This window comes from Nelusetta ayraudi, unplaced genomic scaffold (genome assembly GCF_046127955.1).
Source record: "Nelusetta ayraudi isolate G7.1 ecotype Tasmania unplaced genomic scaffold, CSIRO-AGI_Nayr_v1 ptg000042l, whole genome shotgun sequence".
Lineage (NCBI taxonomy): Eukaryota > Metazoa > Chordata > Actinopteri > Tetraodontiformes > Monacanthidae > Nelusetta > Nelusetta ayraudi.
In genome coordinates, this window is record NW_027466092.1 from 12141292 (window position 1) to 12163134 (window position 21843).

Consider the following 21843-nt stretch of genomic DNA (forward strand, 5'->3'; position numbering starts at 1 on the left):
TATTTTGAACTTAAATTCTCTGGAAGTTCCATACGTTCCTTGATTTCGTTTCTTTTCGTGTTGTTCCTTGCGATAAACTTCTTTACCCAGAAGCCTGTGCGTAACGCGGTGACGTCACGAACTGTGTGGCGTCGTTGACAACGGCGGCGGTCGGAGCGGGAAGGACAATATCAGTTTAGCAGGCACCTGATGCGTAGGGAAAGTTGTGTACACTTTCTTGGGAGAAGTGGTTATGTTTTTTTTTTTTCATAAAATGTTAAACGACTTGTTTATTGTCTGTGACTTCCGGTAAAACGGAAGGGCGTTTATCTTGCTATTTAGCTGAGTTTGCTAGCTATCCCCGTACTTTACACGAAGGTTCCTGTTAGCTGTCAAGACTCTCTCCAAGTTGGAAACACACTGAGAGCGCCGCGGTATCGATGGACGGCAGAGGTAAAGTACATGGAACGCTCTGTCAGCGGCGTTGCAGTCGATTACTTTAAAGTCTCCCAACATGTTGTTTTGACTTCGCAGCATGGCAGCATCCGTACGTAAACATATTCAAGCACGTCTCAGTCGGAGAATGGAAGAGGTCGGGAAAACAGGGAGACGTGTCAACGTGTATGGTAATCCTACTAAAATAATATATAGTAACCCTAACAATCATGGCATCGTTTTAAGGTAGGCTTTGCAGTTCTGGGTAATCTAATTCCCTGTGCGTGTTCGAGCCCACGTTCTTGTTGATTTGCAAATCTTTACAGAGCAAGACGCTGAGGTGTCCAGTGTTCCACATCAAGGCTCCCATCCCTGCCAGCAGCTACATTGTCATACCCAAGAACATCAACCATTCTCTGGGACTGACAGGGCGCTACTTCTACCTGCTCTTCAGGCCTCACCCTGGGAAGTACTTTGTCGTCCACCTGGATGTTTGTTCCAAGGTACCCGGCAGGATTTTGCGTGCGTGCGTGCGTGCGTGTGTGCGTGTGCGTGTGTGTGTGTGTGTGTGTGTGATTTTGTCATTTGTATCGCTGCCTCTCTAAAGGTGAATGATTGAAGACTTTATTTCGAACGCACCTGCAGTTGACTCTGTTACAAAAAAAAAAGTTTTTGAATGGTTCCAGGAAGTTGGTTGTTGCGTTCTACACGATTTGTGCTGTTTGAAAATGCACCAGATCAGTGAAAGATGCATTTTGAGACTAATCTTTTCCCTCTTTTCCCCTCTCTCTCTGCGCCACCTTGTCAAGGAGGGCCGGGTGGTGCGCATCTCTTTTTCCAATATGTTCAAAGAGTTCAAGTCGAGTCCTACTTGGCTCCAGTATCCCTTCCAATGTGGCGCTGAAGGGGATTCTGCCTCTGTGAGCGCATCCAAAAGTGGAAGACGAGGTAAAAATAAATAAATAAAACATAAGTGCAAACAAATGCAAGTGTGTGCAAAGTGTTCTTTGCACAGCATCCTTGGGTAGCAGTTTATCGATACTTGTTTGTCAATAGATAATAAACAAAGTTAATATCACATTTGTGTGCAGGGTATGCCACAAATACCATAAATCTGCATAGTTACTTTTTCTTCACAGTGTGTTTGGTCTTCCTCTGTCTGTACATTTTATCTGTAAAACTCTGTAAAAAAAAAAAAAAAGAAAAAGAAAGAAATGTGTCTATTTTTGCCCAGGCTTGCCGGATCCTGCTCCTTTTTCAGTGCGCTGGATGTGTCTAATGATGGACCTGCAGTACACGCTGTCTGTCTACCTCAGCCTCTGCCACAGTCACCTGAAGGGCGTGAAACTTTGTGCCAACATGGCAGTGAAGAACGTGTTTACAAGTGACCTACTGCATGACCCAGGTCTCACTTTGCACACCGTACTGGATATTTGAACCTATAATGCCTTTCAACTCTGTGTTGATCCTGCTGGCAATTTTCTTGCTGGAGATTATTCAGTCAGGCATCAGGAAACTTCAAAGTGCCTTTTACTGTTCAAATGACAACCCTTTGAATAACATGAACACCCAATTTCTTCAAACAGCTTTAATTTTTTTTTCTTATAAGGTCCACACCTCACTATTATGCATTCACATGAATGTGACTTTTATGGCACTTGTAAAGCATTGGGGCCTGTCAAGTTTCCCTGCTCGTGTAGATTCAATATGGCAATTGTTGAAATTTGCATTCAATTTGGGCTTATAATTGCTCTGTGACACATTGTTCTTCATCTTCAATTTTCTATTTTAATAGGACTTTCCTTCAATGAAGCCAAAATGATGGGTCTGGCTTCTTCTAATGGACGAGGTGCAATGCCCCGGGACATGGCATTTCCTGTGCCAAAGGGATGCTCCTGGCATGATCTCTATGATTATATCAGGTATGATCATGTTAGTATTTAACGTTGCAGCTTTCTCTTCATTTTTGCAGATTGTTGTGACATCACTGAAAGACATACAATCTTTCTATTGCACCATGAAACATCAACAGTGTAATTTTGAACTGTTGATATTAGAGGCCCAGTGTATTGCGTGGTTCTACTGGCGTTAACTGAGGGGGCTTTTTTATTTTTACTGTTTGCATTTGGCAATAATGGGCATTTATGGCATTTACACAATGAGTTTTGTCAGAATGCTTTTGAAAAAACTTCGCTATCTCATGAGTTTTGTCACTGAATAAATGTCATTACCTGAGCTTTTCTGGGGACATTTTTGCTGTAGGCATTATTACTTGGTACCATGCCTGGGCATGATTGCTCCTCTTTTCCTGCTGTTACATCCCCAGTGTCTTCTAGGTGACGAGGGACTAATAATGAAGCACCGTAGGGAGAGAGAAAAATTGACCTGCAGAAGAATTTGAGCATAAATTAAAGAATCATTAATAAGCTCATTAAAAAAACAACTGAATACTGAACTGAATAATAACCTCACAAAACTGAGCATGATTGACCTCTTTGGAACTAAGAAAGTGAACTAAAGTTAATCACTAAGTTAACAACTTCAACTGAACCACTAAGCAAACGCACTCTTTCCAGACCACGCCAGTTGAGCAACACACACCAGTTTGACTTTGCCAAACAGCCCTCTGATACTGGCCGAACCACTGTCTGTGCAAGTCGTGCTCTGTTGATTGAAAGTTTTAGCTGTGGCATGACCTCACTGAGATCAGCGCATAATTGGAATGAAGAACACAGCACAAAAACACACACGCACACAGACAAAACAACAAATATTGCCTCATTTGTTAGTCAGCTTTCAGATTACATCGTTATTCCTTGCAATGCACGATTGCATGTCTATGTCAACATGACAAGCATATTTGCAAACCAGCAATACACAAAAAGAAGAAACCAGCTGCGTCACTTGTTTACACTGGCTGCCGGTCAGAGTGCATATGCAGCATTTTGTGGCACATATTGGGTTTGGCGTGTTCACTTTCACACTGCCTTGAGTGACAAACTTGTCTCTCTAAGTATGTGCTAAAAGTCAGCTTCAAAAAGAATTTCTCAGCTGAAAGATCAGCGCACTTTTGGCTTCCTCATGTGGCGACTCTTCACCCTTGCAGCTGGTAACGCATGTTTTATGTTTTATGCATTGCTGCCCATGCCTGACCCCCCCTCCCCAACCCACCCACCTCAACTATGCAATCCTGTGCCCACACCCTTCAAGCTGCCATCACACAGCTCTAGTTTACACAGGATTTGTTACTTTTACTTGCACTTTTAGTTATTATTTAATTTAATTTTTACCATATTATCTTTCTAAGCATTTTGTGTTAATTGTTAGAGGCTTTGTTAAAATGACATTTGCTTATACAAATACGAAATTCCCAATTAAATATACTTATATATATATATCTCTGAATAGCAGCGCAATATTCTTACTGTAAGATGTGTTAAAAGAAACTAGCAATCAAAACTGATTTCACCATGAGTGTATTTCCTGGAGTGTGACTGCTGTGTGATGAGCATCCTGTCTGAAACCAACAGATTTGCCGCGGACAGATCAAAATCACTGGATTCAGTTCACAAAGGCGAGTGCAAGGCTGGTAAGTGATCATTTGTTCCACTGTTTACACCATCCATGCAAATATTGTCACCAGCACAGACTATAGATGCATATTCTTCCCCAGAATGTGGTTCAAGCCAAAGCCCATCTCAGGGCAGTAAAGCCCTCATCCAGGGGGTTAGCTCTTCAAAATTGGTAAGACACGATAGCACATGTGCACGTTCAATCCTCGTTGGAAACATGGCAGAGAGGCCGCTGTTGACTTTACTCTTCCTGCATTCTTAGCTTCAAAGGTACAAAACCCCCTCGGTGACCAACTTGCCAGAGCTGGGAGTCATCTCCACCGAGCAGAAGGACAACTGGTATGGCCCCGAAGACAGCCAGCCGCAGCAGGACGCAGCACGCTCCAGCTCGTCGACACTCTTATCGCGACCACCCTCTGACATCGATGATGGGGGAGCTCACGAGTCAGAGCATTATGAGAACAGCTCTGCCAAGTATGAGGTGGAAAGTGATGAAGAGGTGATGAGATTCACATTTTTCTACACTAATTTAAATATTTTTAATGACACAGGTCTTTATTGATTTTTATATTTGATTTTTAAAAGTGCTGATGTTTTTTCCCACTCAGCTTGTTTGTACTTCTGTACCACCTCCTGTCCATTTACCATTGTCTAAGGAAGACAAACAGAAGGTAGGAGGAGGGATAAGAATTAATACGACTCGGTTGATGAGATTGTTACAAGCCAATATGTATTTTTTCTGTCTGTACTGCCTGACAGAAGCTGCTTCCAGACCCAATTCTCAGGCTCAGGCGAATCATTGGCTTCGGAGGAGCCACAGCTAAATGTGTATGCAGCTCACCTGCTTTTCAAAAACATGTCCAACATTATTGGTACCGGCGTCCATCGCTAACAATCTTTTAACGTCTCTTCTTTATGCCATTGCAGGCCCTTTGGACCAAGTCGGGAGATGCAGTTGTCTATCCGTGTCACGCCATTGTGGTCTCTTTAAAGATTTCCTCTAACCAGCAGAGGTTCTTCACTGGACACACTGACAAGGTAAATGAGATGTGCGTGCATGCTCCAGAGGCTGTATTTAGTGTGTGGGATGGCACAGAGGATTCTAAATCGGGCACTGAGATGATTCATCAATGACGATGTTCACCCAATTATTTCAACAGGTGTCAGGGATGAACACATCTGTATATCTGCCAGTTAATCCTTGTTTGTTTGCAGATTTGTTCTCCTTAATTTTAGTTACCCGACTGAAAGCATCAACACGGAGGCGTCATGCTCTGCTATGTTTATCCACGGTTCCCTTCCCACCCGCTGTAGGTGTCTGCTCTGGCTTTCGATGGCAACACAACTCTTCTGGCATCAGCGCAAACTGGCAACCACTGTGCAGTTCGAGTCTGGAACTACACTGTCGGAAACTGTCTCGCCATGTTTGGGATTCATGCCCACTCAGTGACCTCTCTAAGGTATCCACGTCTAGTCCGCAGTGGCTGAGATTCCATTAGAGATTTGCTCCTAATTTAAGCAATATTTTCAAAGTATAAACACAGTTGCAATCAAACATTGTGTTATCTGGCCAAACCGCCATTTATCAATCACTGAATACCAGCCAGTGGTGATCAGCAGCTGAGTGATTGCAGCGTCTCTAAATAGGAGTGTTTGTTTCCACTTTGCTTTCTGTCATTAGCGGCCTTCATCCTTTTAAAAACAATTTCTTCCTTTTCTCTTCTCATTTCAAAGCTTCTCTCACAGCGGCGGAACCCTCTGTGGCGTGGGCAAAGACAGCAACCGTAAAACAGTAAGTCACATAGGTGCAAACTTCACATGGAGATCAAAGGGTTTTGTTGTCTTCAAGGCAAGCGGAGACAAGTGGCACCTGCTGCACCCCATGTGTGTTGGGAGAGTAAGCAGAGCCACTCCTCATTATTTGAAATGACGCGTTTCTTCCATTGAGTTCCCTTAAGCCAGATTTTGTCTTTGGACTTGCTGCAGAGATGCTCTGATAACTAAAACTGTGTCATCAGATCAAGACTTCAAGAGAGAAAAGTTGTCCTCATAATATTGCAAAAAACCTTTTACCAACTTAACCCCTTTTAATTTTGTTTATATTAGGTTGATTTTTTTATTCTTCATTTTATCGTACAATTCCCAGTTTATAAAATTGGCTGACAGGCTTTTCAACTTCCTGCCTTTTTAGGATTGCTGGAGCCTATTTGTATTCCCATGGACAAAATATCACCTCTTCTCTCATTCATCTTGTCATCTTTTCAACCCTTTTTTTCCTTTTTAATAGATGGTTGTCGTATGGAACACTCAGAATGTCAGCAGAGACGGTGACGTGAGCGTCTTGGCCAAGGTGCACACAGACGTGGACGTCAGCACCATGAAGGTTGCCTGCTTCGATGACACAAGGTTCCTGAGCTTGTCTCTGCTTGTCCACATTCCTGGTCCCTTTTTTTTTTTTAATGTTTTCTCTGTCTGCGGTTTGTAAATAGCTTTTGGCACAATAATCGAGCAAATCTTGTTTTAGGATGGTTTCATGTGGTCGCAATAATATTCGCCTTTGGAGGGTCCGAAACGGTCTGCTGCGCTCCTGTTCGGTCGATCTGGGTGAATACCACTCGCTGGACTTCACTGACGTGGCCTTTGAGGAGGGAGACACTTCGAAACACTGTGATGATCGAACTCTGTGAGTGTGCAAACAAAATCCCGTCCAGTTGGACGATCGTGTTCGATAAGTGTGAGTCGCATGTGCAGTTGACATGCCGATCTGTAATAACCTCACGAACGATGAATCATTTTGTCTTGATTTATATTGAATAGATTTGCCAGCAGTCGGAGTGGCTACATTTTGGAAATTGACTACAATAAAGCGGTTATTAGCAACGCCAGGAGGCTGACGCCAGCGCAGCAGCAGCAGGAGGAAGAGGAAGAAGACTGCAGTGAGAAGAGCATCGATAAAAAGGGTGTGTTTACGATCTTGAAAAGGACTCTGGTAAACAGATAAACTGGTTGGTTGGTTGGAAATAGCGCTAACGTCCCAGCATTTCTTTGTTGAGCGGGGGAACGAGGACGGGAGCACGCTACCGCTGTCGCGCTGCGCTAACGTGTCGGCAAAGTTACGTGGGGGGGTATGACTGCCTTCACGCGGGCCGGACAGAGACACACAGCGGGCCGGATGTGGCCCGCAGCCCGTAGTTTGGGGACCCCTGCCTTAAAGGGACAGTTCAGCATCTCAGCAGTGTCGCCATAGAACTATAACCCCCATAGGTATCTGAGGATGTACATTCCCTTTGATTATCAGTCGCTGCGTTTCCATTACCCCTAGATTTGCGCAAAGCATAAATATTGCAATAAGAAACTGGTAATGGAAACACCTACATTTTGAAAAACCTCTCAAGTATGGCTAAAAGGTTTTGAAGCTCTCATGAGGTAGTTTTCCAGACATATCGGTATAGAGGTATATTGCAAAAGCGTCATGGAAACACTTTTCACCTTTACATGTCAGCAGATGTGACGTACCGGGTCATGTGACCAGTTCTGTTCAAGTGAAAATGGTGCGTTATGTTTGGACGGAGGAGGAGACGGAATATTTTTTTTACAAGTAATGAAAGAGAAAAATATAACAAGCATTCTTGACAGCAAACAACATTAAAATGCAGACTTATTGCAAAATGTTTTGTACCTCCATCCTCCTCAAAGTGGGGTCTCGTGGGACGAGATTTTACAAGAATTACGGCTTACGCGCTTCACACCATTCACTGGAAACACCTGCAAATCGCAATTGTACTTTGTCAAAATTTTAGAAATGTTGCTTTTATTTTGCGAAAGACTAATGGAAACGCAGCTAATCCAACAACTCCACAACGCACTTCAGATAAGATTTTGACCTGCACTTTCGCCACAGTATGAAATAATAATGTTACAGGAAGAGAAAGAGTTGTTTTCAAGGCAAATATTACCAAAATATTGAACAGTCCCTTTCAATCCTGCAGCGTCATCTGACTGTCTGCTCTAACCATGGTCCTCAGGTCCAGCCATTGCCATCAACAGCATCTGTGTGTCCTCCTCGTTCTGCTGCACCGGCTCTGAAGACGGCTTCCTGCGTCTGTGGCCTCTCGACTTCTCTGCCGTTTTCCTCGAGGCTGGTAGGCGCCTCGGTCCTCGTGGCACAGCAACACAAACTGCATTTTAAGATTGATTTGAAACCTCGTTTGTAAGCATTGCTCTGCCACAAGGCGCAGTGACACAGAAGATGAGAGTGAGAGGTTTTTGGTCGCATCCTGACGCACAGCGCCAATCTCTTTGTCAGAAGTTGTCATTATTTTCCAGAGCACGAGGGACCGGTGAGCCTGGTGTCTGTCTCATCAGATGGCCTTCTGGTCCTGGGCGCCACTTCTACCGGCAATCTGGGCTTCCTGGACGTGAGGACCCGCCGCTACAACACGCTAATGAGGTCACACACGGACACCGTGCGCAGCTTCAGCGTGGACGGCATCCGTCGGCATCTCACCACGGCCTCCTCTGACGGAACAGTGCGCATTTGGAACATGGACTCCTTGCATCAGGTCAGTAAAGCATCACGTGTGTATACTTTATTTTTCCTGTAAATCGGGGAACATTTAGAAAGACTCAGAAGTGAAGCTCACAGCTGCTAATTCACAAGTGTTCAGTTCAATAATTAAAGTCACGCATTCACATATCACGCACATTACTATGTGTCATTCATTGCATTTGGCTAGTTTTTTTTTCCCCTACTGAAATGTTGGCCGCTGTCTTCTCTGCGCAGTTGTATGACTTTGAGTCGGAAGAGGGCCCCGCCTCTGTGGCCTTTCATCCCAGCGAGCAGATTTTCACCTGTGGCTTCAACTCCGGCACCGTCAGAGTCTTTGACGTCGCCACTGCAAAGCTGCTGGCAGAACATGAGTACGTAGCGAACCGCACAGCCCCAGCTGCACCACCGTTACAATGTTATGCATGTTGAAAGAGGTTTAATGCCATTACACATCAAGAGGGTCATTGCTATCTGTAACAGGGGTAACCAACCTTGTGTGGGCACAAGGTCGCCCGCAGACCTGTTCTAAAAATAGCACAACTCAGTGAGCTGCACCTAAAATATAATGATGATGATAATAATAATAATAACAATAATAATAATAATAATAATAATAATAATAATAATAATGATAATTTGCTTTCTTTATAAAGCACTTTTCATTATGAAATCTCAAAATTCAAAATAAAGAAAAAAGTGTGAATCAACACAATTATAACTTAATCAGAACTTAAAGATGGACAAGCAGCGAACAAATAAATGCCAGCGTACTCTCCTCTCATTTATCTTAAAAAAATATGTATTTTATTTTATTTTTATTTTATTTTTGAAAATTATAAAATGTAATTTTATCCAACCTTGTTTAGTCACTGTTGATACATATTGTGATTATTTATTAACATGATCAGTGTTTTCACATAGGTGAGTATAATATGTAATAACTAAAGGCTAACTAAGAAAATGTGTTATTTCAGAAGAGAGTAGCAAACTAGTTGCCCTTTGTATGACTCACTACCCATGAAGTAGCTCTCAGGTTCAAAAAGGTTGGTGACCCCTGATCTGTAATATACAGTTTGGTGTATTTTTGACCCTGTTGCAGGCCACTTAGTGTTGGTGCATATGGAGTATTTTTCAATGTTAATCAGGTCCCTGCTTGCAGGATCCACACCGGTGACGTGGTGGGCCTCGCCTTCTCCCCAGACGGGGAGTTCATGTACAGCGCCGACTCGCAGGGCTCTCTGGCATTTTACAACGCCTCTGAGGAAAGCCACAGCCTGATCAGAGTTGTGCGTAAGTCCGCGCACGCATACGCAGACTAAGCTCACCTTATTGACGTTAGTCACATTTCACGTACCATTCGTTGATGTCTCTCTGCGTTTGATTGGCCAGGTAATGTGGTGGCGCGAGGCTCTGAGCGCGCCCCGGACGCCCTGGCGCTGAGCACCGACAGCAGCCGGCTGGCTTTTGTCGGCCCGACGGAGTACATCGTCACCATCGCAGACTCTCGGACTCTGGATGAGGTATCTCGTTCGCAGTCGCCTGCTGTGTTACAGTGTGATCAGTGCTTATCATTCACCACTAGCAGTGCTGTTGCAACCCCCTAATGCGGGATGCTTGCCATAGATGAGTGTTTAAAGTGTTGAGCTATGAGACCATAAGATCACTCAAAACACCCGCTTTTATAGCCATTCTGGACTCCATTGGAACAACCTTGGATGGATAATTTTCCAGAAAACGACACATGACTGCATTTACACTGTCTGTATGTAAGTGATGCACAAAGGGCTGATTTCTCAAACCGTGTGTTTCAGTACAAGCCTGGAATTCTCTCATGTCTGAATAGTTCACCTGTTAATGAAGTTGTAAAACACAGAATGAAAAATTGTTTTTTCAGTCACACATGGTTTAAATGCGTTCTTTGTATCACCCTCATTACAAACTGTTTTTTTCACATTGTCCCTTGAAACGAGAGATTCTTAAATTCCACCCTCTGCTCACTGGCTTGTGTAATTTTTTTTTTCCCCCAGTTGCTCCACGTGGACGTCAGTATTTTGGACGCAGCGAGCCCCCGCCTTGACTCCGCTCTGAAGGTCTGCTTTGCTCCGGCCTTCACGGAATACCTGCTGGTCGCTACCTCTGCCAACAAGATTGTTTGGCTCAGCACCAAGACGGGCCATCTTCTTCGCGAGGTAACGCTGACGGATTTAGTTCCACTGGTGGAAAATTTCCAAGGCTAAACGATGTCTTCACCTCAGACATTGGTCATCATGTTTAGTTGGTATCAGTTTGAAGTACGGTGTGTGGGACTTAACCTGGATCGGAAGAAAGTGGTCTTTATCCTTTAGTTATAGTCTTACAGCTGTTGTTGTGGTTCAACTGAAATCAAAACACAACAGAGATATACATTGATGGAAAATTGTGAAATTGTGCATTTTTAATGAACTGTATTGCGCTAAGAGGACCTACAAGAACATAGTTTTCTTATTAACAATGAGCAACAAAATTATTTCTATTTGTTTGTGTGCCTCTGATGCAGCCTAACTTTCTGAAACGCACAAAAAGAAAATCTCTGGCAATCACTGAATGACAATAATTGGGATTGACTAAAAATTTTAAGGGTCTCCGAAACTGTTTTCTACTACTGTGTTACAGATTTCATGAAGGATATAAGAGTTCGGAAAACTTGTCTGTTAAAAGCAAATGCTGCATCATGACTGAAGCGTTTATTCTACTAAAGTATGGCCAACTCAGTTTGTTTGTTTTCACAGGTGTCAAAGGTGCACAGCCACCACTGTTTGTCCCTGGCTGTGAGCGACGACAGCAGGTTCTTGCTCACAGCAGGACACAAAACTGTGAAAGTGTGGGATTATCACATGCAGCCTGGGATTGCCGCACAGGTAATGAAAGTTTTTAGTCCATTCAGAGCTTCTGCTAAAAGTGTTTCGCTTTGAACAAGAATTCAGGACTGTTAAAGAGTGCAGATGTTCAATTAACAGTGTGACCTCGTGCCAATGAGGAATAAGAACACTCATGACAGCCTTTTTTGCCAAGTAATTTCTGATTACCATTATTAAAGCTGACACAGTAGCAATCAAACTCACATTGAGTGTTTCGTTTCATACTATACGCAGTTACTTTAACAGCGTTTTGCTTTCCTGCTCATGTGTTAAAACATATTGATATTATAAATTCAGTTCGCTGTGTGCAGATGTTCATCGGCCACAGTCAGCCCATCCGCCAGGTGGCCTTCACCCCTGACCAGCTGGGCGTGGTCTCGGTCGGAGATGCAATATTCCTCTGGGACTTCCTGGCGCATCCTGTTGAGTCTTCGGTCGGTTGCAGGTGATGATAATCTCGGCGGTGGTTCCACCCTGTTATCATGCATCGCACTGTTTGCAGCGTCATATCTGACACGCACTCTATGCTCAGGTCACCTGCAGGAAGAGGCAGCCGCTCTGCAAGACAACCAGGTACCTCGGTCTGCTTCATTGTCCCGCTACAACAGTGCAACAGGCACTGCAATGAAAAATAAGAATCATTAATCATAAATGTGCTGCTGTTCCTGTGTTTTTCATCTTGTATAGAAGGCCCGTCACAGTCTGGCCAAGGTGTTGTTTCACTGTCCAATGGGATGCCTCGAAAGTCGGCACCTGTGCCATCCTCACCACCACCGGATGTTCACCGTCTGGACTCAGTCGACCAGGGCGGTTAGTCTTTCTTTTCTTGTTTTTTGAAGCTTTCAGGCTACAAGTAAGCATTCATTTGGGGTTCTAGGTTTCCACCTCTTCCTGCACTCTGTAATATTTATGTTTTTGTAAAAAAAAAAAAAAAAAAAAGAAATCTTTATATAACCTTTCATAACTGCAAAATAAATAAAAATGTTGCTGACTTGTTCATTCAGTGGTGAATTGCCGAGTTCCAGAAACATCTCATGCGTTGCTCACTCAAGCAAACGCCTGCTTGACGGCAACTCATGTTGACCGTATGGACAAACGAGCTTGATGTACAAACAGCTCTGGTTAAACCCGGTAACCAAAGAGGATGCTGGGTGTGCCAGACACACCCTCTGTCCGTTTATCATGTCACAGTCTTGTTTTTTTCTGAGCTGCCGTTGGACGAGCAGCGGCAGCGTGCACACATGCCGTCGTGCACACGCACGCTCATCACAGTAGGTCGCACAGCCGAGACTGGACGTCCCACCTTTTAACCATCCCTCATGCAACTGTCAATTACTGCAGTGTCAGTTCATGTTTCTCTGTGTGGGCAGCAGGAATGTCACTTGTGTGGTGTTTGTTTCCCTGTTTAAACAGATACAATCATGTTTCACGCTTGCACAAGTTCACAGAGGTTTCGGTCCGGTTATTTACTGTATGTTGACGATTGTCATTTATTGTTTTTATGGGCTATTTGTGGATGTTGCTTCATTTTGAAAATATGCTCCTTGTCAAATTATTTAGATTCGGAAAAAAAAATATTTGTGTGGGTTATTTTCCTGTGGCGATGATAATTTCCTCTTTGTTTTGATCACTGCGGTGGGAAGTGTTATATCATGTCCTCATGCTGCTGTGTTTGGTTAATGATCATGCAGCCAGGATAGAGATAATGTAGCGTTCCCTCCATTTTTCCCGACCCCCACTGAACCACTAATGAAATCAGGCTGCAGATCCACTCGTCTAATTAAAAGTGTTGTGTCTGCGTGTGTAAATTTCTGGTTTCATTTATAATTAGACGATTTGTCCCTTGTTTCAGCATCATTAAAACATTTGGATGGAAGAAAACTAAAAAGTGTTTTGCATGACGCTGCAAAAAGAGGGATAAAGAGGGATAAATATATTCATATTTATCCATATATATATATATATATATATATATATATATACAGGAGATACAAACTCCTCGAAAGTCCATTCGAAATTCCATTATGATAAATAACCATCTTAGATTGGGTATAACTCCGGGGCCGTTAACCCAGTAATTTCTTAATCTCAGTGTTGTTTGTGTTCATGGTCTAATCAAAGTTGTTCTGCGCCAGGTTCGCTTCTTGATCCCAGACCTGCGTCTTCCTTTCTCAAAGTCACAGAGCTTGACAGCACTTCCCCACTAACGGCCAGTCATATTGAACCTGGTAAGATCTACGTTCCTCCTCCTCATGACCAGTAAGCAGTTTCTGCCAGTCGTTTCTTTTTGTCACTACGGAACCGTGTCTTTTCCTCTCGCTTGTTTGTTTTGACTTAGTTGAGCTGGGGAGGAGGAAGCAAACTCGTCCTGATTGTTACAGACACTTCATCCCGCGTTTCAAGACCTCCACCCGTGATCAGGTAAAGAGGTCATTTCAGCCACTAAGTGTAGCTAACTGCAATTGTGTATGCTTTTTATTTCTGAATGTTTTCTATATTCCAGGTTGCTGTGGCGCCCCAACCAGGAACAGAGGGGCTAAAGCTGAGGACGGTGATTGGTTACAATGGCAATGGACGTGGGAACATGGTGTGGAGCCCTGACCAAGGTTATCACAATACAATGGGGAAAAAAAACATTTCGCTGCACTCCATATACCATATATGTACACATCTGTATATATATATATCATGTCTATACATATATATACTTATATATATATATATATGTATATATGTATACTACACACACAAACACACACGCCATAGAGCAACCTCTTTGATCATTCATAAAACTAGAGCTGAGCATATTTAGCCCTCTGTTTACTCCTGCGCAACACTCACAAAAGCATCAGTTTTAGCACAATGAAACATCAGAATGCTGAACAACACTAAGCACTGTGGCCGTCACTAAGCACTGTGGCCTTTTTATTTTGTTTATTTTTATTTTTTATTTGACTGTTTTTTTGTTGCAGGTTTGTTTGCCTACTCTTGTGGCTGTATAATTGTCGTGGAATACCTCCAAACTGGAAGTCAGAGGCACCTGCAGGGTCACAGCGAGGAGATCTCTTGTCTTGCAATCACAAGTGATGCACAGGTATGAAAAATATGTATCTCATTGTGGAACGCCTTAAGGTAGAGAAATATCTACAGTGTTTTCTTTTGCTGATGGAGTATAAAGTAGAGCTGATCCACTTGCAGTAATTGTTGCAGTGTTGCATTGAGTTGTCCTTAACCCCTTAAATATTGGTTGGAACAACTGTTTATCTGAGGTCACAGAATCTGAGAGGGTGTTACAGAAACGTTTTCAATGAGAAAGCCTTTTTATTGCAACATGCACATGTCTTTCCTCAAAGGAATCAGCTGTTCTAGTTGACAATCTTCAGGTGTTTTCGGGTGGCCAGGTGTGAATTTTCATAGCATACTGAAAAAAATAAATATATATATAAGATAAGATGAGATACTCCTTTATTAGTCCCACATGGGGAAATTGCAGTGATGCAAGCAGCCAAGTTTACAGAAAATCCAAGGTTGAAACAAGAGTACAAATTGCAAAATAGAATAAATACGAGTAAAATAAGATTACAAAAAATAGAAATAGATGAAAAATAAAAAGTGCACACATAAGTGAAACACGCAATGTTATGATATAGACATATCAGATAAAAATATGTATTATTATTGCCAGACATGATGAATATCTATGTCGGCTTAGATCAAGCAGCACCTGCTGTAGGCATTTCATAGTGTTCCAGATGGATGAGAATTTTCACAGTCAATCAGGCCAGTTTTTTGAGGGAGTGGGAGGCACCAGCGGGTGATCGCTATTACCGGAGGAAAATGAACTCCCGTGAGACCTGTGGTGAGGCGCGAGGTATAGCAGGTTATTTTTTTTTTTTATAAGACTGGAAAAGGGCATGTGGCTCATCATTAAGAGGGATAATTTTACCCCTTGGTTGCCCGGTGCTTTGTGGCTCGCTGTGGGAACATCGAGTCAATAAAGGTCATTGCAAGCCGCTTTGTATGAATTGATGTGTGTCTGTTTGTTGAGCACCTGTAATCACACTCTAAGTGGCAGTCATTTTGACACCGATGTGTGAGTCACATTTATTGACTCACATCTTGGAAAGAAAATCTTCCGGCGCAGCAGCTTTGCTCTATAATGTTCTATGGAAGCCTTCAGATCAACCTCAAACTGCACATTTGCTCAGACCTCAAGGTGGCAAAACTGAAAAGCAGCAGAAGAAAAGGTCAATTTTTCATTCATGGGAATTTTACTAACTGGCATCTACAAGTGTCCCATACTTATCTTATTTCGCGTTCAAGACTATTGCCAAATTCAGTTTCACACAAACATAGTCCATGGAATCACTTAAACTTATAGATCACTTTTGTTAAGCAATGGAATGATGAACTATACGTTATGCGATCTTCAGTGAACAGACGCAGTGGCACTTTGGTTGGAGCTCTGTGGTTTCGTCGCTGCTCTTCTCTCAGCTTCTGTTGTGCTTCTCCACGTGTCCAGACAGTTGTGTCGGCAGCGGGGGGTCGCCATGGCAGCAGGAGCCGCATCTGCATATGGGACCTTCAGAACGGAAAATGCCGCGGTACCATCACTTACCATAAGGGGGCAGTGCAGAGTCTGGCCTTCTCCAGGGATGGTCGCCTCTTCCTGTCTGTTGGTCAGTGACCTAAACTGATAAATCAGACATCAAGCGACTCTCTGTCTCTTTACAACAATTTTTCTTTCCCCTTGTAGGAGATTATTCCGATCCACAAGTGGCTCTGTGGAGCTGTGAGACCTTCCAGCTGCTGTCCAGCGTCGCCGTGTCGGGTTGGGTGCACGACGTGGCCTTCAGCCCCTCGGCAGCCGGCCAGCTGGCCGCGGTGGGAAGCAGCGGCGTGCACTTCTGTGTCATCCACGCACAAGGCTCGGACGTTGCCCTGAAGGTACGTGGACACAACAGTGGCACGTTTCAGCTCAATTTTATTTATAGAGCACTTCAAGTACTCCTTACCTTACCGTACCTAATGTGGAGCGGTAAGTCGTTCCACAAAGAGGGAGCAGCACCAGAAAAAGCTCTACTTCTGAGCGTCTGCTTAGACCTCGGTACCTCCAGGAGCAGCTGGTCAGCTGACCTGAGGCACCGAGCAGGAGCATAGGGGTCAAGCATCTCAGAGAGGTGAGGTGGGGCCAGACCATTGCAGGATTTAAAAAAAAAATAAGATTCTTAAGATGAACTCTAAAATGCACGGGCAGCCGGTGGAGGGAGGCCAGAATGGGAGCGATGTGATTCCAGTCAAAAGACAAACTGCTGCATTCTGGACCACCTGGAGACGTGCGAGTGAAGACTGACTGACTCCGTAATAAAGTGCGTGACAGTAATCCAGCCGAGACGTGATGAAGGCATGGATCTCAAAGTGCTGTCGTGCAAGAAGTGGCTTCACCTTCAGCGGATCCAAACCGCTTGAAGCGGAACGTCGCTGGGACTGACGGCTCCGTTTTGCCCGTTGCAGGCGGAGAGGGCGAAAGCGCCAGCTGAGGTCGGGGATGTGGAGATGACGGCTGTGTGCTACCACTCGGACTCCCTGCTGTTCAGCGCCAGCAGTCGCGGACACGTTTGCGCGTGGCACGTCAACACCCGCCGCTGCTTCATGACCTGGGAAGCCGACACAGGAGAGATTGGTACGAAAGAAATCTGCCTTCCCTCCGGCCATCTGGTCTGGACGCAACATCATTATCGACAAAGCCGCGTCGCGTGTTTGATTCTTTTTTTTGTTTTTCTTGGCGAAGGTGTGCTGCTGTGTCGAGGGAACCGTCTGTTGACAGGCAGCAACACCCGCTGGCTGCGACTGTGGGAGATGGGAGCTGTGAGAGGTGTTCCGCCTGGGGACGACGCCTGCAGAGCCAGTGAAAGGTCTGGTGCTCCCTCTCTTCTCTTGCTTTGTTGCATTTCCAAGAAATCACCGTCTCTGGTCTGGCCGAGACCCATTTTCTCTTGAGTAGATGGTAGCACAGGGTACTTTGTGTAATTTGTCAAAGTCATTTTCCTTGCTGTGATTATGCCTCTTAGGTTCTGCACTTCTTTTCTGATTGCCTCACCTGATGCTTTTTTCAAGAAAGTGGTACCTTTGACTTTCCAAATGACTCCCCTCCAGCAGCCTGATTTCTTGCTGGCTTTTTCCTTGTGCCCTGTAGTGAGGCCAAGGTGGTGATGGACAAGGCCATAATGCTGGATGGGGCCACAGTCAGTGCCGCCTTTGATGATACGGCTGACATGGGCATCGTGGGGACAGTGGCTGGAACCCTGTGGTGCATCAACTGGTTGGACGACAGCAGCATCCGGCTGGTCAGCGGCCACATGACCAGGGTACCAGACTCATTGAAAACTTCTGAGGACTGGACAAAGGGCCATTTTTGGTTGTTTTTTATGTTTTTGGAATGTGTAAATAAAATGCATTTCTGCTTCTCAGGTGAACGACGTGGCCTTTAGCAGTGATGAGAGGCATTTTGCCACCTGCAGTGAGGATGGCAGCGTGAGAGTATGGCTGGTCCCGAGCATCGAACTGGTGGTGCAGTTCCAGGTGCTGAACCAGGTGAGCCAACAACTATAAGCATCTATCTATCTGTCTATCTATCTATCTATCTGTCTATCTATCTATCTATCTGTCTATCTGTCTATCTGTCTATCTGTCTATCTGTCTGTCTGTCTATCTATCTATCTATCTATCTATCTATCTATCTATCTATCTGTCTATCTGTCTATCTGTCTATCTGTCTGTCTGTCTGTCACCATTTACTCCTTTATACTTTGATCTGAGGTGTCAGAGAATCTCGTGCCGCATAATTATGCAAACTATTTGTTTGGTTGAACAAATGAGCCTGGAAGTCATCAACCACACCTACACTGAGTGATTGACTGGGACAGACAGGCTTTCTCCGTCCTTGTGCCTTTGTTGTATTGCCACTGCCTTGTTTGAATGATTGGACTCTCACTGCAAAGCCATCGTTCATTTGTCAGTTTTAATTTTGAATATAAAACAAATTGATAAAATAAAGAAAACTAGACAGGAAAATCGGCTCGTGCATTGATCCGCCGCAGCTTTTGAAACCATCATGCACTAAAATATAAGCTGCTTCCTGTGTCATGTTCCAGGGCTGTAGCTGTGTATGTTGGAGCCCTTTCTCCGGGGAGGAAAGTGCGTGCGTGGCTGCAGGATACAGCGATGGCACACTGAGAATCTTCCGCTTGGCCTCCTCGGACATGGAAATGAAGCTGCAACCTCATCATGTGACTATCAGCGCCATCCACTACTCTGCCTACGGTGAGCCAAGTCTACGCTCACAATGTTTTTTCTTTTGTCTGAGTTAATCAGTTTTCCACAGCTACATTCTGAGACATGGCTTGGTAAATGAATTTCTTTCTACAAGAAAGTGTTTTTACCCTCCGTCCTCGCAGGTCACGTGATCCTTTCAGCGGGAAAAGATGGCGTGGTGGCTGTCAGCAGCCTAGCGGACGGCACCATTACCCGGGTCATCGAAGACCACCGAGGAGCAGCGGTCACTGCCATCCACTGTGTGAATGAACAGGTCAGCCCAGCCATCAAGAAGGAGGAGTCACCTTAAAAGATGTTTCCATCATCACTATTTTGCAGGTCATACAGAGGTCATTCCCAAAACAGGATCCTAATGGTTTTTTTCGTCAATACAAGTGGAATTCTGAAAGTTCATCTTGTTAATGTGCTTGTATGTAGTTTAAAGGAATCCTCTCAAGTCTGTTTTTAGATACAGGCTGGTATGATATGGCCTGTACATACATAGGTATACATGCTCAGGAGCAAAGCAGCTCTTCACCTCTATCCAAAGGCTGCTTTTGACCGACTCTGATCTTTCAGCTCATCTGCAGTGGCAAGGCTCGAGGTGGTGGATCTCATTTGAAGTTTTTTAAAGTGCAAGAGGAAGAGCGCTCGCTCAGATTCACCCTGTGATTCCTGTGGCATTTCATGGCATTTTGCCGTCATATATAAAGCTGCTTTCATCCCTGAACCCGCAGCCGTTCGCAGCAGAGGGAAACGAGATGTGGTTGGCGGCCAGCGCAGACAGACGTGTCAGCGTGTGGGCTGCTGATTGGCTGGATGACAAGTGTGGTCTGCTGGACTGGCTGACATTTCCTGCTCCCGCCTGCCCCGAGGTACGCTGTGTTTTACCTATGAGACGGGAGGGAAATCGGTCTTGGCCATATGCTGCAAGCTGCTTTTTGAGAGGATTATAATCTTTGAGCTTCTGAAGACTTGTTTACATGTTTTACATGAAGGCATAAGGTGTACAATTAACCACTCCCACCCTGAATCATTAAAACTGTGCAAATGTATAGGTTAGAGGTATATGTGCCCTTTGTGATGTCACTGTGGGGTGTGTTTCCAGACGTGCAAACTTTCTGAAAAGCAGGGCATGCAAAAGTTGTTCATTCTGGACTCTTACTTGTCATTTCTGGGCAATTTATAGACAGGCAGTTTGAGATAAAACATTCTGATTAAAGTGATTTGAACATTTTCCAACTTTCACCTTTGTCAGCATTGACATTTTTTCTGTCCTTTCTGTCATGCTATTTCTCGCTGACAACAGGACGACAGCCTGCCTCCCAGCCTTGCTGTCTTCAGCCACGCAGACCCCAGTTTGATCATCTACACTGGCTTCGGAGTAGAGAAGGAAATTTATTTCTACAGCCTTGTGAAAAAGCAGGTACCACAGAGCCGCCTCACCACCTGCTCACATGTTCCGGAATGTGTTTTTTTGCACTGATAAAATTTTCATAAATGCATTTCTTACCTTACACAATGTCATGTAAGCTTTCTTTTTACAACCACAGATAATTAAAAAGATTGCCTTACCCCACTGGGCATCATGTCTCAGTCTCTCTTCTTCAAGTGAACTGATAGCTGTGGGATCACAAGGTAAAGTGTTCTCTGTTTTCATGATGTTATACATTAATATTTGATGAAATGGTGAAATCTAAGAATTGCAGTTTGCAACACTGTTCTAAACAAACCTTTGCTTTGCTGTAATAATCAAAAATTAATGTGTATCTGATTGACATATATCAAAAGGTCCTAATTCTGACTGGAAAAGATCAGATTTGATTTGTACTGTTCACGCTTCCATAAGACCTGTGTCAGATGAGAAGGCATTAATGAAGAGTCACGCCGCTTGTGGTCCTGGTGTGTGACTGTAGACTGGGTACAAACACAGAAAGTATGGAAAAGATCTAAAACATTTTTTTTTTTTTTTGCAATGACCTTTCAGAGAGAGTGTTGAAGATAATTAAGTCAACAAACGGGCAGTTCCAGAACTTCCTGCAGCACAGTGACTCACTGCAGATGTGTCACTTTTCCCCATCTGGAAAACTTCTTCTGAGTGTCGCTTTTAATGAGATCATGCTGTGGGAGGTGCGTGGACTCTGATGGCCCAGTGTCCACAAGTGGCTGGGCTTACTGTCATTAGTGTAATTTAATTGTATCATAAATGTTTTAAATTAAAGAGTTTTGTGATTAGGCTTTTATTTTTTAAGTACATGTGTTTTTTTTTCATTTTGGAATATAGTGTTTTCTGCATATTTTGCCTTTTCTACTGTTAAACTGTTTTTGTATTTGTGTTGTTCTTTTTTTAGTATGAATTATTATTATTATTATATAATTATTGAATCACGGATCATCTTGGTATTATTGTCTTCAGCTTTTCTTAATAAAGCACATTTTATTATGAGGAAATACAACATATGTTGAGTCATGAGTCTGTTGCGTTGTCAGCATAATCGTTTGATTAACTGCATAAAACAATTGACAAATGTGTATATTATTTAATTAGCTGTCATTTACACACACACCAAGCAGAACTGTTTTTTTTTGTTTTTTTTCAGTGTTTTTTCCCTTTGTTATTTAATGGATTTTTAATAAAAGGCAGCATTAAACATTTTTAAATTGACCATTTAACCCTATATATATAAATAAGTATCTGAGACAGAAGGGTGTGTGATTGAAGGATTGATGCAGAACTGATATCTCTGCATTGATCCTTTTGTGCACTTATGTAGTAATCACTGGAAAAACATTGTTGAGACCACACTGTCATAGTCAATGTAATTTGGATGTCTAACGGTGGAAAAAAATCCTCCAGCAGTTTCCCTCAAATGACTATTTTGCCATGTTTACTCCCTACTTCAAGCAATTTGTGTTTTAATGAAGGAACATAAGGTCACAAGAAGATGTGTACTTGATTTATATGTGGAAAAGTTTTCCAATCAACTTTCCGTTAATACTATTGCCATTTAAATTGTAATATTTCAGGCATTTTTTTTGTAACCTACCGCCACTGCGGGCAAACTAAGTTGCGGGTAATCGGATCCCGGGTGACGTC

At 43.6% G+C, this 21843-nt stretch overlaps 1 protein-coding gene across 1 annotated transcript; it reads left to right on the forward strand.

The window, feature by feature from the left end:
• Positions 1 to 151: 151 nt before the first annotated feature.
• On the forward strand, positions 152 to 21206 carry wdr90 (WD repeat domain 90). The gene is made up of 43 exons (XM_076034471.1): positions 152 to 432; positions 514 to 605; positions 741 to 917; positions 1224 to 1362; positions 1649 to 1819; positions 2210 to 2336; positions 3945 to 4003; positions 4088 to 4158; positions 4249 to 4485; positions 4595 to 4657; positions 4746 to 4814; positions 4914 to 5024; positions 5301 to 5446; positions 5721 to 5778; positions 6274 to 6392; positions 6511 to 6669; positions 6804 to 6946; positions 8012 to 8128; positions 8313 to 8548; positions 8770 to 8906; positions 9695 to 9825; positions 9925 to 10055; positions 10563 to 10724; positions 11304 to 11432; positions 11744 to 11877; positions 11965 to 12005; positions 12120 to 12242; positions 13568 to 13660; positions 13771 to 13853; positions 13936 to 14038; positions 14405 to 14526; positions 15955 to 16111; positions 16189 to 16379; positions 16947 to 17115; positions 17224 to 17347; positions 17629 to 17800; positions 17904 to 18026; positions 18587 to 18755; positions 18890 to 19020; positions 19484 to 19621; positions 20056 to 20172; positions 20300 to 20384; positions 20734 to 21206. The coding sequence occupies exons 1-43, from the start codon at positions 420 to 422 to the stop codon at positions 20889 to 20891; spliced, it is 5430 nt and encodes a 1809-aa protein (XP_075890586.1). The 5' UTR covers positions 152 to 419; the 3' UTR covers positions 20892 to 21206.
• Positions 21207 to 21843: the final 637 nt, after the last annotated feature.